Consider the following 17,528-nt stretch of genomic DNA (forward strand, 5'->3'; position numbering starts at 1 on the left):
ATTAAAAAAAATAAAACATTTATTCTTTAAATTAAGGAAAGTTGAGCATCAAGATGAGGACCATCAATAAAACTGTCCATCCCTTTATTATCAAGAATTACATTATTTTTCTGGTATTCCTCAGTCTTGTCCATCCCGTTTCCATCTTTCCCAACTTGATAAATTTGTAATTAAATAAAATTAATTTCTTATAAACTTACTCAAGTCTGATCATATTTCCCAGTGATACAGTTTTCCATGTATTGAAAGTGTAATCAAACAAAGATTGGTTGATAACAAGTTTCTCAATTCCAATACTGAGTTTGTAGGCACAAGCATCTAATAATACGTGTGTTTCAAAAGTTCTCTTGAGAATAGGAACATCAACACAACATTGTATACCTGTACAGTAACTTGGTAAGCGACAACGTGCGTACACTGGTAATGCTGCTACTGGAATATCTGCTGAACAAGCTGAAATAGAACAATTATGTCTTTAAAACTTTTGTCTAATGAAAGTTGCACAGTTTCTGCTTATGGGATAATATTTTTATTGCAATTCTTATAAAGCAATTAAAGAAAAGTATTTTAATGTTCCTCACCTATGCACATATTCTATCTTTTATAAGGTTAATAATTCCCCAATTTTTTTTAGGGGGTATCTTTTAAAGATTTTTCTTAAATATCCTACAAGGAATGGCATGAGATTAAAAATAATGTTATTTTCATAATATTTCTATTTCTAAAAGGGCATAACTCCAGTAAAAAATGTGATCAACACCAATTCTTTAACCATTCACAGACCTGGCGGATATACACCTTTAATATCAATTTCATAAAACACAACAAGAAAGGTAGGTGTAACAGTGCTTACATAGCAATGTTCAATGCAAGTTAAATTTCGAAGGAACATAATTCCCATTAAAAAGGTTGATCCACATTGATTTTCAAACTCCTTCAAGACATTATTAATATAAATCTTCAATAGCCTAGCAAGAATTTTATATGCGAGAAAGCTTATAAGACCAGACTCATTCCTGGTATTTCTATGTCCCCTTGATTAGATTGCCCTGGCAGCAAAGGAATGTATATGTACATGACTATAAAATTGTATGGACACTTGTGTATCAATAAAGACTACTGTAAATTCAGAAATTATTGCGAGGTTTTTATTATTGCGAAAAATGCGTCAGAGTTGTAAACGCAATAATTTAAACTCGCATTTTGAAATGTTTTATATGAATTAAACAGGATTTTTCTCAAAATCGTAATAATTAAAATCGCATTCAAGTCTAAAATGACAAAATCGCAATAATAAATGCACGCAATAATTTCTGAATTTACAGTATATGTTGAATTCTATACAAATTTTGTCCATTTGAGGTATACCCACATTTCTTTTATTCATATTATAACTGCTTTCTGTTATGGTCAGTAAATGTCGATTTGAAATTGTGTCATTATTTTGAATGGTTCAGTACTATAATTGACAATGCTCTAAAATTTGCTAAAGTCCATCAGCCTAGCTAGCATTCTGTCAAACATTTTTTGGGACATATTATTAATACAATTTAAATTGGAGATTAAAAAACAAGAATGTGTCCAAAGTACACGGCTGCCCCACTTGCAATATCATTTTCCATGTTCAATGGACCGTAAAATTGGGTAAACAAGTGAAACTGCGAGCTACTGCTCACTGATGATACCCCCGCCGCAAGTGGATAATATTAATAGTGTAAAAATATGCAAGTGTTCGGTAAACAGGAAGTAGTGGAGTGATGAATCTGAGAAAGCATCACACGGTATAGCTGACTTATAAAAATCCTGAAACCAAATTTCAGAAATCCTTGTATTGTAGTTCCTGAGAAAAATGTGACGAAAATTTTTAACTTGGTTATCATGTGTAAAATCATACAAGTGTTCGGTAAACAGGAAGTAGTGGAGTGATGAATCTGAAAACGCATCACACGGTATAGCTGACTTATATAAATCCTGAAACCAAATTTCAGAAATCCTTGTATTGTAGTTCCTGAGAAAAATGTGACGAAAATTTTCAACTTGGCTATCATGTGTAAAATCATACAAGTGTTCGGTAAACAGGAAGTTGTCGAGTGATGAATCTGAAAACGCATCACACGGTATAGCTGACTTATATAAATCCTGAAACCAAATTTCAGAAATCCTTGTATTGTAGTTCCTGAGAAAAATGTGACGAAAATTTTCAACTTGGCTATCATGTGTAAAATCAGACAAGTGTTCGGTAAACAGGAAGTTGTCAAGTGATGAATCTGAAAACGCATCACACGGTATGGCTGACATATATAAATGTTGATACCAAATTACAGAAAGGGTGAATGTGTAGTTCCTGAGAAAAATGTGACGAAAGTTTCATGGGACGGACTGACTGACGGACTGACTGACGGACGGACGGACTGACAGACGGAGGTAAAACAGTATACCCCCCCTTTTTTAAAGCGGGGGTATAAAAATCTAATTAGGCTTTAAAATTAGAAAGATCATACCATAGGGGACATGTGTACTAAGTTTCAAGTTGATTGGACTTCAACTTCATCAAAAACTACATTGACCAAAAACTTTAGCCCGAAACTGGCACTTCCCTTTTCTATGTTCAGTGGACCATGAAATTTGGGTCAAAAGTCTAATTTGGCTTTAAAATTAGAAAGATCATATCATAAGGAACATGTGTACTAAGTTTCAAGTTGATTGGACTGCAGCATCATCAAAAACTACATTTAACCAAAAACTTTAACCTGAAGCAGGACAGACGAACGAACGGACAGTATGACGAACGGACAAACAAATGGATGGACAACAGATGCACAGACCAGAAAACATAATGCCCCTCTACTATTGTAGGTGGGGCATAAAAAGATTACCGATGAAAAAGAAATTGCTCAAATAGTACTGATGCAAGTTTAAGCACATATAGACGAAAAAACTGAAAGATAGCTTAACCAAGGTAACTCTTATTTCCACAAATAAGAATTTTTTTAATAGTTTCTGAATAAATTTCATTTGAAGAAAGCAATTTCAAGAAAATATGTACAAGAATGAGAAATTTTGCTAGAGAGATTGATATGTCTAGTTAGCTAGTTTGTACATAACAGTTTTAGGTTAAAAGAAAATGGACTGACCAGAAGATGATGCAAGAACACTGTTTTTTCGGAACGCCAGCCAAAACTATTTTGTATGTTTATTCAAATAGAAAGAAATAGAATAATATGTGTTGCTTAACAATTGGCACTCAGTATACAAACCTGATGTATCCCATCCTAGACTGTTACTGTTATACATTGACTTTGAACAAGCTGGATCTTGTAGATATCCTGATATTCCTAGCTGATGATATAAAAGATCCACTGCAAACTGTGGCAATTCTTTCCCAATTGATATATCCTGTTTTTCTAGCCAGTTTGTAAGGGAAAAATCTTTAAAAAATCAAAATAACAATGTTTTAATATTTGAAGAAGTGTATTTCAGTATTAACCCTTTCGCTGCGAGTGTATCCTTGAGGATACACAATGCGCAGGGCGGATGTATCCTTGAGGATACACGATGCGCAGGGCGAGTGTATCTTTCATGATACATAAATATTGTCCCAATAAAAGCCGCAATTTTACGCTATTTGCCGTTCTTAACAGTTGAAATCAATGTTTCAATTAAAATCTACAATATCTGAGGATATTATTTCAGTTCTTCAACAGCATTAAAAACATCGTGAAGGTAAATAAATCAAATTAGAAAATTTCATTTTCTAAAATTAGAACCGGAAACACGTTTTGAGGTCATGTGGGGTTTCAAAATGGCTCCTCTCAAGGAGTGGAAGTACAGCTGTTTTCTGTGTTTTGATGAAGCCCTTTATTATTCTTAGGTAGTTTTAACTATATAATAAAAATAAATGGTTCAATATATCTTAAATAAATATGATAGCGATCTTTTTATTCCCCCCACAAATCGGAACTAGACAAGTAAGTTTTTTTTCGCGTACATGGCTTTGCTACAAAAACAATTCTCGATTTCGAGGGAACAGAGATATGGCTTTGAAAAGCTGGTACTCGGGTGACACATACACTTTGATTGAGTATCGGGTGAAATAAGCGGATAGGGCTGTGAATGTACGGGAGAACAATGCACGAAATTGAAAGCAGTTTAGGAAGTGCAACTTCGTCTGCTAGTATTTCAGTGTGAAAATGTTGTCAGACGAAACTGATGTAGAATTTGCAGGTTCAGTGAAACTGATGTTATTAATGCCAGAAAATAGGTCTTACTTACTTAATGAGGAAAGGTTAAGAATTGGTCAGAATGGGCAGGGGAAAGATGACAGTGAGGGCTATAATGAGTCAAATAATGAGGAAGCCAAAGGGGAGCAGGAGGTTAATATTAATTGGTGAGGAGATGGTGGTGATTGGTGGCACAAACAATGAGATTAGTAGTGTTGAAAAAGTCTACACATATATTTGCCCCTTGTGGGAATACTGGGCTAAGTCATGTCATGGGTACTGAAAAGGAGGTGTCAGATTTAGGGCAACTTTATATGGACAATCCTTTTCTTGAATGCATTCTAAATCAACAAAACTGATAACTTTAAGCTTTCCACTGATTTTTAAAGGTGCTGTTATGTCACTATCCCAGATTAGGGGGAAAGGTTGAGCGCTCACAAACACGTTTAACCCTGCCACACTCATTATGTGCCTGTCCCAAGTCAGGAGCATGTAGTTCACTGGTTGTTGTTGGTTCATGTCTGTCAATTTCATTTTAGATTAATTGTTTTGTAATCAAGTACATGTAGCTATATATATAGGCAGTTAATTTTCCAAGTCGAATTGTTTAATATATCTCATGTCTGGTGGGCCTTTTATAGCTGACTTTACATTATGGGATTTTCTCATTGATGAAGGCCATATGGTTGCCTATAATTGCTTACATCCACTGTATTTGAACTTTGGTGGATAATGGTCTTATTGGCAATCATACCTCATCTCCCTATTTTCATATTCACTACAAAGGCAAAGGCCAAATGACAACAAAATGCCTTGGAGCTACAAATCAGAAATGAAAGCATTTCTTGGTCTTGCATACCATTTACTAAGTTGTATTGGTTAACAGATCCAATAATGGTCACCTCAATATTTTCTTGTACAATGATTAGGGACAGGTATACCCATATTTTATGGTACCTTCATTTCTCTGACCATCATAGTAAATGAAACTTGATTACGTGAACAAAATGTTGATCCTTTCTGTAATATTAAACCTGTTGTTTCATTAGTTGAAACTCTGAAGAACAAAACAAATGTCTCAATCTTGTTAATATAATATATATATTGGTCAAGTTAAATGTGTAATAAATGTTGGCCAGTTAGCAAGATATGTTATGTTTACCAGGGAAAATGAAACAACAAACATATCTTGTTTGTTTAATAACACTCTTTAATACCAGTGTTTACAATATCAACAACGTATCCGTGGTATCCGTATATGAGTATATGATCGTATCATGATCTATCACTTTGAAAACGAGTAGTCGTTCGTCGATTGACAGAGTTGTCTTTTCATCAATACAAATGGCGGTGGGAAACGAAAAGTCAAACGGTTAATTTAGGAGAGATAAAAAGCTTCTGTTTTGCTATAAAGGATGTTTAAATGACAAAAACGAGTGACAAGATAAATAAGAAGATTCGGTTATAATGATTTGCTGAATGATATCCATTTAAACACATTTTTAACGTAAAAAAGTACATCCGAATGTCGACATTTTGGCAACATTGAGCTAAAAAGGTAACAAAAATCGATCTTTCAAGCATTGTAAAGACATTATTTTTTGTTTTAATTTTAATTCACTAGGAAAATCTTTTACAGAGCAACCTTTTGAACTTCTGTATCAGTTGTTTAGGCGATCTGAGACTGCGTTCTCGAGTTGCAGCACGTTTTTCAATTTGCAACTTTTCTTGAAGCACCGGTCACGAAATTAATTCAGGCTGGGGAATCTGAGCGTGCAAATTTGCCTCGGCCACAGAAACCCGCGGAAAAAATAAAATCAGTAGTGAAAGTGTTAAGAAGGTATCAAAATTCATACTTCACATTTGTGCTTGTTTTAAACATTAGAAATGTTACCCAACCTTAAAAAAATATAATATCATCCCCTTAACCTCCATTAGTATTATATATTTGTGTAAGGTTTAATCAATTTGGGTCTAGATCCTTTATAATTTACAGCTGTCCAGAGAATCAATTTTAAGAATTTTGTCAAGATATTTTGGTGGATTTTTTTTATTTAAGACATTTAAATTATAATAATCACCTTTTAGAAGAAATCCATTACCATAGTCACATAAAGGTTTTGGTAGCTTTGTATCCTTGAATAATACTTCGTGAACAAAGCAACCACTTGATTCCAAACACAAGCTCATGTTGATGTTGGCAACAAAAGTTCTTTCACTTAGGAATTCATAGATCTGGTAGCTAGAACAACAAAACTGATTAATTAATTCAATAATGGAAATAATTATAAGCTTAATGTCCAGGATATAATACTGGAAGACATGTCACATAAAAAAATAATTCTGAATCCAAGCTGACTTTCACTCCCTATCATTATTTTGTAGGCTATGATTTTTGTAATAAAAGAACATGTACTTAAATCAATAGTTTGACCAAGTATGCATTCAACTGTACCGAGCACCTGTTGCACTTGAATTAAGCATGCTTCCATCAGAGACCACTGAAAAAATTTCAAAATAAGCTCCCACTAACATGAACACTTTTGAAAACAAGATGATCTAATAAGAATTACCATCAGAAAATGAACATGACATGCTGCAAAACATTTTAATCAAATTCATTTTAAGTGGCAAAAGGATGTTCAAATATTTTCAGATTCTAAAAACGTAAAAGAATACAGTAATTAAGAAATCTTTAACATAAAATGAATTACTTACTCAATTTTTAAAAGTCCAAGAAAGGAAAATGTCTGCACAGTTCCAAACTCCAAATTCAAAACTGAAATTGTTCTGTTGAAGTTTTCTACACCAATAGTAAATTTGTTATTGCAAGCATCCAAATTCACATAAAAGTTCAAAGCAAGTCTGAGTTTCTGTATATCTATACAGCAATCTAGAGCTGTACAACTGTTTGTAATACGGCAAGAAAGACCAGACTGTAATTTTGGTAAATTCATGCTTGTTCCATCACATTCTGTAAACATATCCAGAAATCAACGCCACTTTGCTTATTTGAATATTATACTAAAGAAATCGGATACGGGTCACGGAAATTACATTAAAATGATAGGGAATTTTGAAAAAATGTCTGTTTTAATTTTAATTTAAGTGATAGACAGGTTGCCGGGGCAGAAAATGAATATACACAACATTATACACCATTTAAACGAAACATAATGACTGTTGTTGCAAAAATACAGGTTCCTGAGCTATTTTAAAAATCGAATCGAGAGGCTTTTAACATTGCAGTGTAAAATGCAGGCTAAAATGGCTGAAACGTCAAATTTGCAAACTTCGTGTTGAAAATTGGCTTACAAGGTCATTACAAAAACAGGTTGCCGGGGTGAAATATGAAACTTGAATTTCCAAAGAATAAGCAGGTCCAAACCTTGTATGTGTAGTCGTTGAACTCTAGGTTCCCACGTAAAATTAAAATGTCACTATTTCAAGAAGAATAAACTCACGAAAGCACGAAAAATTCACTAAATTCGCGTTCATTGTTTTGATTTTGACCGCCTGACAACTTTACGGAAATATCAAAGTGATTGTAAATAAGGACTCTGTGACGGGCAACTTATAATATCCGTGTTTTAAAGATTTTAATGATATCAAGCCTATCAAGCCAGACCAGTTCAAAGTACTATCACGTGGTACAATTCTCATTTACATATTATGAATATTAATTAGCAAAACCACTACTAATTTCTGGCTATGATGAACAAAATCTAGTTATTATTATGTTCATAACTAACATGCTGATATTTGGAGAAATTTTAAGCTTACTATATCAGGTATATGTAAATTTTGGAGAAAAAAAAACATGTTGGAGGCACTGGAGTTCGATACAGTAATAGTGACTAAAACTTTATCCAGTTTTCCTATTCGTTTCTGTACATGTTTCATTTGCTCAATCATGAAATAGAAAAAAAATGCAGGATTTATAGACTATTCCCAATCGAACAATAAATAGATAGATTGTTTTTTTAAGAATCAAAGAAATTGTCTTGAAAATAAGTTTTCCTGATTCAAAGCAGTTTAACTGTATTTTGTTTAATAATTTGTAATCCTAATCAAAATAAAAATTTTGTATTCTGTTCATGTGATATTTCTTTGGGTATACATATCTTTTTACATACCATGACTAATATTCCACCCATTACTGTTGATATCAATGTAAGGCTTTGCATGTCTATCACACTGTGGATCTTTCAAGTATGTCCTTACTCCCAATTCTTCCATCAATCGCATCACTACAAAGTCCTCCAATGTGTTTTGGTTAGTAAAACTGTTATCGGTCAACCATTTATTCATAGAAAACCCTGCAACAGATTTATTCATGTTGACCTTTTACAATATGTGTGCAAATGGACTAACGAAATACTGATTTTGCATGGCCTTAAATACTATGAAATTTGTAAAAATGGTGCCACTTTCTAACTTATGAGTACATTGGATAATTACTTATGAAAAACTAAAAACAATAATATTTTAAGAGGGTGGTAAAAGGTTAATTTCGTGTAATGTGTTTTGCCATTTTTATTTCACATGCAGCCATGAAAAAGCTTCATTATTCACTTTGTTTCGTGAAATCGGTAATAGATCAACATGCAAGACATTTTTAATTGTTTGTTCATCATGAAATGACAATGTTATTTTGCGTTCTTCTGTGCAGATACCCCAACCCCTTTACGCCCCTCTTTAAAACAAGAAATATTTTAATTTCTTTTCAGTAATTACTTCATGGTATTAAAAAACCTCACATGAGTACATTCAAATACTGTGCATTGCTATTGATGTAGACACCTAGTGAAGTATGGCTTTTTTACTGAAAGATATTCTCAAATTCCCAAATAGCTACCTTGCAAACTCTTTGATAACTTACCTGCAATTTGAAATCCTTTATCCCACCCACAGAGTGGCTTGTGAAATTTCTGTTTGTTTAAGATGACAATATTCACAATACAATTATTTGGATCTAAATATTCCAGGCACAGTTGAAAAGATAAGTCCATTATGTAAACCTTTTCATCTACCAGGTCAAAAATCTTATACCTATAAAATAACAGTACAACTACAGTATTAGTCTTACATTTCATTCTAAAGATGATGCTGTTATTATTTCTGAGTCTTTAATGACCCTGTATTGCTCACATGTCATCTTTATATAAAAAGTATAGATGCATATAATTCACAGAAATAGTCATGTTCAACATATATTATTTTAAAAGGGATATCTCTTTAGGTGTATTTTTAGACCTGTATAGTGATTATACAATTGACAGATAAACATGGGAGTCATATATGATGAAAAAAAACTATGTTTCATGAACACAAAATATGGAAGCAACTTGAGTACTGTTAAATATTTAATTTAAAAACAAATAGTACTTTCATCAACTTTATTACATCTTACTTCAGTTTTATTCCTCCTTGAAGGGAAAACATTTCTTCTTCTCCCCATGTGTATTTCAAAAGAGACTTTTTAACATGTATAGACTCTATGGCAATCTCCATTTCATACAGACATTGATCTAGTGACACTTCCAGGCTTATACTTTTTTGAATGAATGTTACATCAACACAGCATTCCATTGCCAAACAGGACTCAGGTACAAAACATGATACACCTGATGGCAGACTTGGTATATTGGTCAGTGAGGAACAGTCTAAAAATATAGAGAATGGCAAATGTAACTACCACTGTCTACAAGTCAATTGTGAATCCAAAATGAATGGTCATCTAGAAGCGCTATCAAAGAACAATGTTTACTATGAATCCAAATGCATAAGTCCTCAGGTGTTTAAATTAAACAAAGCATAAGCAAATGCAGTATCTAAACCACCTTTCTTGCATAATATATAGGATGAAGTGCCAAAATTAATGTCTTGATATTTATGAGATGGCCAAATTTGAAATGAATCTACATTACAATCAAAAAGATTCTCAATGAATGGTAACATTCCTCTTTTACCGATTAATCATTACTCTCCTCCTTCCCTTTAGCTAAATTTTTTAGCTATAATTTTAGCTATAATGTATAAATGATTTGATTTGATTATTACACAATATCCTCCAATTATTACTATTGAGCTGTTTAAGTGCAGCAAACTTTTGGAGGTATAAAACAAAATCAAATAGGCCTAAAATCTTTCTAGTAAAAATATATAACATGAGAATTTGTCCACTGTACCATAAAATGCTGGCAAGATCACATTCCCAATTTCTGTGGACTGCAAAATCTGAGTAAAAAACCCTAAATTGCTTTATGGATCGATATTCCAATAGTTAACTCATTGTGAACACATTCTCTAAGTTTCAAGTTGATTAAATCACAAAATCATGGTAAATTACCTTAACCTGCTACAAACCTAAGAGACTAATGGACAGACCAAAAAACATAATGATCTCTACTAAAGTTTATAAATTTATTTGCATACTTACTGCTGTTCCAGGCATTGTTATAAAATGGATATGAAGCTCTAGAACAAGATGGAGAAAGTAAAAATTCATCTAGCCCAAGTCTGTCAATAATAGTTTTGATAATATCTGTAGGTAATACATCTGTAATACTGTCTGTTGTCTGTTTTAACAAAGCTGTCAGTGAGAAATCTAGAAAGAGCAAAATAAAGTAGAAACATTAGTGTCAGCTTTCAATAGCATTTTATACTTCTATGAGTCTTTTTTGTCAGATAAGTACTGATATTATTCTTGAAGAGTTTTCACTGCAAGGAACATCTATTCAAGAAACTGTCTTTAAATAGTAGAACCAAGTATTTAACATACTTTAAAGCTTAGAATACTATTCAATACAACAAAATGAACTATTTACTTCAATTTAAAGCAGTCAAAAGACGTTTATTTCAGATAATTAAGAACTTTCTGCTGTTTTATTATTTAGAAATAAAAGATTGGACATCTATTCTTATAATCCGACCTAATAACTCAAATGCAAACCTTCATGCAGTCTTTCTTGTATTTTCTTTATCGACCAACAATCACCAAAATAACTGCACACATTACACCTGATTGCATTTAGTGTGTAGGGAAAGGTAGCATCCTTGGTTGGCTTGCTTGTTAGTTAAAACCTGAAGGTATTATTAGGTAAGGTATACTACCCTCCTTTCAATGTAGTTTAGTCCTACAGACAGATAGATTAGTTATCTATCAGACTAGTCTACTCTTAAAGGAGGGTAGTTTATCTAAAAGATCTGAATTTACATTTGTCAAATAATAATTATTACCCTGTGGAAAACCAGATCCCCAATCACAAAATATTTTAGGCAGCTTGGTGTCTTTGAAGACTGCAATAGTTGTCAAACAGTCCTGGTTAGTTTCAAAACAGAGGCTGATATTCAAACTGAACTGGAACTTTTTTTCTGATGCAAGATCTATTATCAAATACCTGTAAGGAAATTTTGAATGTAATTAACTTTTAATTTAAGTTACATGGATTATGTCAAATGAACTTTTTTAAGAACTTTGAAATCCTATAAACTAAAGTTATTAATGGTGAAAATATAGGTCATAAAAACAGTAATACCTAAAAGATATAACATAATTAGTTTCAGAGAAATTGACAATGTTAAACTATAATCAATTCTTGACAGGTTTATCAAAACTTACTCTATTCTCACAACATTCAAGAGAGTGAACTTCTGAACTGTTCCTGAAAATAGTAAATAAATATGGTCATGGCCACAGAAAAATATCCTGCCTTTAATAAATGTTTAAAAGACTTCACAAATATCAATAGTAAATGCATAATTGCCTTATAAAGGGAATATCTTAAAAACTTAAAATATTCTACGCAACATTAGAAATTCAAGTTTTGTTTTTTTTTCAATTTCAAGGTGGATTGGGAACTTCTAAAAGAGACTCCCATATTACATTTATCAAGATTCAGTAATCAAACTGCTGGTATAAAATAAACATTGAACTATAAATACCATATGTATAATCTGTTAAGTTCAGCGTCTTCTGATATCTGTCTATCTGTAAATGTAACTGGTGGTTGCATGTATCCAGTTCAAATGAAGCCTTGAATTTGTGTTGTAGGAATTCCACATTTAAACAACAATCTATGCCTAAGCAAGATGACAAGAAATTGCACCTAGCATCAGCTGGTAAATCTGGTAATATCACATCTTCAAAACAACCTACAAAAATGTGAACAGTCTTGCTATACATAAAAGCTTCAATTTAAATGGGTCTTATTGTACAATCAAAAATGTCTAAGGTCAATTCCGCAAAGGGAATGGCAATATCAATTCTAATACAATTATAAACTCTATTTATTAACTTAAAACCTTTACCGTATATTAAATATGCAAATACCAAGTGCTTGCTTCTCAAAAGATAGTGCGTCCTTATTAACTGGCATTCCAGTTGAATCAGAAATTTTTAACGTTTGTCACACTGTGTCTCACCTAAAGTTGCTAATGTCGTATACAGGTGTAATGCTGACTCATAGATGCCAACCCCCTTTTGACACAATCAGTAACAATCTATCAAAATTTTCTGTAATTTTGAAAACTTTTCAGTAATCATTCAAAGACGTGCATTTACCAAAAATATTTCTGACAATTGGTTGCAAAGTGATGTGCATTGACATGTTTTGATTAACATGTTATCTGTAGTATGTATCCCTTTCACTATAAATTGATCAGACGGCCTTGACTCATACATTTTCATTTTGTCTAAGCGAAGAAGAGAAAAGGGAAAGCTACTTCATAAAATACAAGTTTGCCTCTTCGGAAGTCAGTTAGTTAAGTGATAAGTCAATAACTCCAGAGAAACAGGAAACATTACATTTACATTTTCTAAATACAGGACCAAGTAGGAAAAACAAGGAAAAAAAACCGCTTTTTATAAAATTGGACGGCGATGACCTGGAATCCGTAACTATTTGACTTTGACCATAATAGCATAGTTTTGATCGCTAAATCGGAAAATTACGGAGAAATCGTAATGGTTGGCATCTGAACTGACTGTAAAAAGTAATGGATAAGTTCATTTGTCTACTTCATATTAAGTTTATATAAATGCAGCGTGACCATGCTTTGAAGAAATTCACCGTTCTAACCTGGTATAAAGGAATTCAATAACTATTCATCAAAATGTTCTGAAAATGCTTATCATAGAGCCAGCTTCTTAAAGTAATTTTTTAATAGGTGGTCTGTCACCCTCCTGAGACAAGTTTGATATCAAGGTAAGTATCAGAAACAAATGAAACCACTTGCAGAGAACATTATAACCATCATTCCTTGGGGTTCAATTAACATTGAATAGTTGGTTTCAGAGAGAATGAAGATAAAAATGTAAACAGACATTTAAGGAAGATGACAATGATGAATGATTACTGATGCCACTATCTCACCCTTTTAAGTTAGTTAAAAATAGATGTGTGTAAGCCAAGTAATTATCTATCAACACAGGTTACGAACAAATTCTATAAACGAATTCTTGGTTTTAATTTTTAAAATACCTTTGGTCCATCCATCTTTATTGGGTTCGTATTCCAAGCTACAAGAGTCACGATTTAGGTAAGAAGACAGTCCTAACTGTTCCAATATCTGCCTGATTATATCCTTGGGCAGGATGTCATTGATGTCAAATCCTTCGTCTCCGAGGAAGTTCTCCAAAGAAAAATCTGAAAAATCACAAATATGAATAATATATATGTAATACATATAACCATACTAAACAACAGTTCAATAGAGACCTGCATATTGATTATCATGAAATTCTGCTCCTGAACAAGCTTCAGGATATATTTGCAAGATATCATCCAGAAACCTTACAATTGTCATGCATCGTTAGCATGTATATTTAGCACAAAAAAAATAAAAAAACAGATACTCACTATCCTTTATATTTTAATTAACAACTCCTGTTTGAAATATAATTTGCATTATTATTTTACTTGTATAAACATGTTTACTTTGTGTAAAGAAAGAATCAGCTTCCCAGTCACAGAGTGGTTTTGGTACCAGGGTATCTTGGAATACTGTCACATCATATAAACAGGGTTTAGACGACTCAAAACACACACTGAGATTCAAGCTGACCCTTAGTTTCTTCTCCTCTTGAAGATCTTCAATCTTGTATCTAAAACATTTAAGAGCAAAAATTCAACAAAGACATTTAAAGGAGTAGGTCCGGTAAGGACCGATTTTGGCCTCAAATTTCAGGTACATCTGACGAAAGAGTTTGACCACTTTTTAAACACTTAAGTGTCTATTTTATTTGAATTAATTAGTTTATGTGAAAGATTTTAACAGATTTAGTCATTAAAAACGATCCGATTCAAGCTCAAATATAAAAAATCTACCTAATGTGCCGAAAAATGTCACTTTTCAGATGGTTTTTGGTAAAAATGAAAGTGGCCGCATCCGTGTTCATCCTCAACCTTTATATATGTTATGTATTATCATAAAATACAACTTACATTTCAATATTAAGGATGAACACGAATGCGGCCACTTTCGTTTTACACAAAAACCATCTAAAATTTAACTAAAATGCTAGAATTATGAGGATTTCAGTAATTTAGCATGACTTAATGGTGCTAGTACCGGATATATGTGCATTGTATTGTCAAAAACAGCCCATATTTATGTAGCAGAAGCATTCTACTGTCCAATAAATAACTAACGGTTTACATTTCAACAATTTTGTAAAACTGCTATATTTTGGGGCCAAAAAGGGGTCTTACTGAACCTACTCCTTTGTTTCACTATACACCTAAATTTTCTAATAATCAATCTACATGCAATGCTTAGTAATACTATCCCAACACAAAGTGTGGTACTACAACTAACCACATGGATTTCCTTACTAATTGCTTTACTATGTTTTAAGTTAGAGACAATACAAGTTGCTCTTCAATTGTGCTTCAATGTCCCCATCTTTAAAATAATTTGAACTTTTAAACTCTAGAAAGCTCATTTGTTCTTTAACCAACTTTTCCCCCTTTTGTTTATAAATAACTAAATCATTCTCAAGAAGTATACATACATAATTCTCAATATCCCCTTCAAATTGAAATGCTTGGTAGTACCTATATAAAAGAAGAAAACAATGTTATAACTTTTTAAAAGAAAACTATACTACTGTTATGAAAAATATTTATTTTAATGAATACATCAAGCTGTGAAAGAAAGTTTGAGGTTTACATTACTGTAAATTCAGAAGTTATGAGGGTTTTTTATCCATGCATTCTGATATCTAATATATATACAGATTTCCCCAAACGCAATAATTGATCTCGTATTTATGTTCATTTTTCTACAAATTTGCAATAATAAACACACACAACAATTTCTGAATTTACCGTACTTACATTAGAGCTCTTAATTTTCATGAGGTAATTGTATTCCTGTTGAACAATATATTTAACAGAATAAGACATTTTGAATTAAAAAAAAGTTTGAAAAGGTATATCAAATGCTCACCAAATTCATAGTCCAACAAGCTAATAGGATCTATAACAAGTTTTTCTAGTCCTACTGTCATGACATTGGTACACATGTTCACATCCAGGAAAGCATTAAATGATCTATCCAGAAAATCTACTTCTATACAACAGTCCACGGCAGTACAGTGGGAAGGGATCACACATGATACAGGATTAGGCAGTGGTGTCAAAGGTACATCTAATGGACATACTGAAATACAAAGAAAAGTAAAACTTTAAATTTGTCCAAGAGAATTTACTTCTAGATCAGAGGCCCTTTTCATAAAAAATCTTAAAACTAACATTTCTTGTAAGTTATATCAAGATGATCATGACTTACTAGACTATTCTCGTATAGGATTTTTGTGAAATTTAGATCATGGTTCTCTGATCTTTCGTTCATGCCCAATAATACCAAAAGAAAAAACTTTCAAGTTTGCAAATTAGACTACCATTTGAAGAGATGTCTCGCTTATGTCTAACTGATATTGATGAAAAAGTTGAGATATTTAATATTTTAATATTTTCACAACCAAACTATTGCAAAACTATTCCATTTAGCTCAATAAAATTGAAACTAGCTGAATATTTGTGTTAATCATGTTGTTTTGTTACTTATCAGTACTTACTTTTCTTCCAACCATTCAGACCTGGGCTGTATTTTGAACCAGATCTTTGACATTGCTCTTCATTTAGAAGTCTACCAATACCAAGCTGTTCAAATAGTGCATAAATGGCCAGCTTTGTCAGCTGTTGTCCTGATGGAATACTGGCCTTCTCCAGCCAATTCTCTAAAGAAAACCCTGAAATAAAAATTAAAATAGCAAACCTCTCTACAAACAGATCTGTCTTATAATTAAACTAAGGTAATGGTAAACATGTTAAAAACTTGTATGTATGTTTAACATCCAGGGGTTTACTTTTCCAAAATGACATGATATGAGGGTGAAAACTATGTACTACAGTTAAATTCTCAGTCAGTCACTCTAATAGATACAAGAAGATGTGGTGTGAGTGCCAATGAGACAACTCTCCATCCAAAATAACTATTTATAAAAGTAAACCATTATAGGTCAAGGTACGGCCTTCAACACGGAGCCTTGGCTCACACCGAACAGCAAGCTATAAAGGGGCCCAAAATTACTAGTGATAAACCATTCAAACGGGAAAACCAACGGTCTAAGACTAGTAAGAGAAAGTTGCACGCAAACATGTTACTATGAATTAAAATTTTACTCTGATATGTCAAATCATACAAACATTGACTTCTAACTACTGCATGTCTTTTCTAGCAGTAAATCTTAACTTTTATTCGTGATGGGAAAAGCACCCAGCAGCTTCCATCCCATTGATTGGTAAATATAAGCCTTCAGTGGCAGCATAAAATTTCATAAAATAGAAAATTTTAATTAAAATACAATACTTCAAAATAAATCACCTTCAATATTAAAACCAGTATTCCAGTCACATGGTATCTTAGGAAGAGGTGAATCCTGTAGTATACTCCAATGGAACATTATCTCCCCTGGATTAAACTGTACACTAATGTTCAGGCTAACTTTGAACTGTTTTTCATCCTCCATATTGTCCAAACTGTAACTGGAATTATAAATTGTACTTTCTCAGTAATATTGAAACATAACTAGAAAAAAAGGGTCATCAAGGTGAATAGACAATACAATATATATTAATCTATCATTTTCTAAACATAGTTTAATATTTTCAAGAAATAATTTTATATTCATAAAAGAACAGAGTTCCAATGTCCCCCACATTGCCTATATTTCATATATTTTCAAGGGGTATAACTATTTTTTTTAAATTTGATCAGCCACCATTTTAGAAATTGTCC

General features: G+C 32.4%; 2 protein-coding genes across 2 annotated transcripts in view; both read right to left on the reverse strand.

Annotated features, from left to right (window-relative positions):
* LOC139501253 (uncharacterized) overlaps nt 1-17,528 on the reverse strand; it is a 599,145-nt gene that overhangs the window by 448,484 nt on the left and 133,133 nt on the right. The gene's annotated exons all lie outside the window — the stretch shown is intronic.
* Nucleotides 1-17,528, reverse strand: part of LOC139500299 (uncharacterized) — a 221,066-nt gene that overhangs the window by 184,368 nt on the left and 19,170 nt on the right. The window contains exons 13-29 of the mRNA XM_071289042.1: nt 17,115-17,275; nt 16,306-16,479; nt 15,675-15,887; nt 15,238-15,280; nt 14,162-14,328; nt 13,706-13,870; nt 12,168-12,377; nt 11,845-11,887; nt 11,463-11,623; nt 10,663-10,830; nt 9,634-9,886; nt 9,103-9,272; nt 8,357-8,539; nt 6,939-7,194; nt 6,302-6,462; nt 3,258-3,428; nt 201-453 (exon numbers count right to left, since the gene is read on the reverse strand). Coding sequence (XP_071145143.1) covers nt 201-453; nt 3,258-3,428; nt 6,302-6,462; nt 6,939-7,194; nt 8,357-8,539; nt 9,103-9,272; nt 9,634-9,886; nt 10,663-10,830; nt 11,463-11,623; nt 11,845-11,887; nt 12,168-12,377; nt 13,706-13,870; nt 14,162-14,328; nt 15,238-15,280; nt 15,675-15,887; nt 16,306-16,479; nt 17,115-17,275 — 2,952 coding nt within the window. The remainder of the gene's footprint in view (nt 1-200; nt 454-3,257; nt 3,429-6,301; nt 6,463-6,938; nt 7,195-8,356; nt 8,540-9,102; nt 9,273-9,633; nt 9,887-10,662; nt 10,831-11,462; nt 11,624-11,844; nt 11,888-12,167; nt 12,378-13,705; nt 13,871-14,161; nt 14,329-15,237; nt 15,281-15,674; nt 15,888-16,305; nt 16,480-17,114; nt 17,276-17,528) is intronic.

This window comes from Mytilus edulis, chromosome 13 (genome assembly GCF_963676685.1).
Source record: "Mytilus edulis chromosome 13, xbMytEdul2.2, whole genome shotgun sequence".
Taxonomy (NCBI): domain Eukaryota; kingdom Metazoa; phylum Mollusca; class Bivalvia; order Mytilida; family Mytilidae; genus Mytilus; species Mytilus edulis.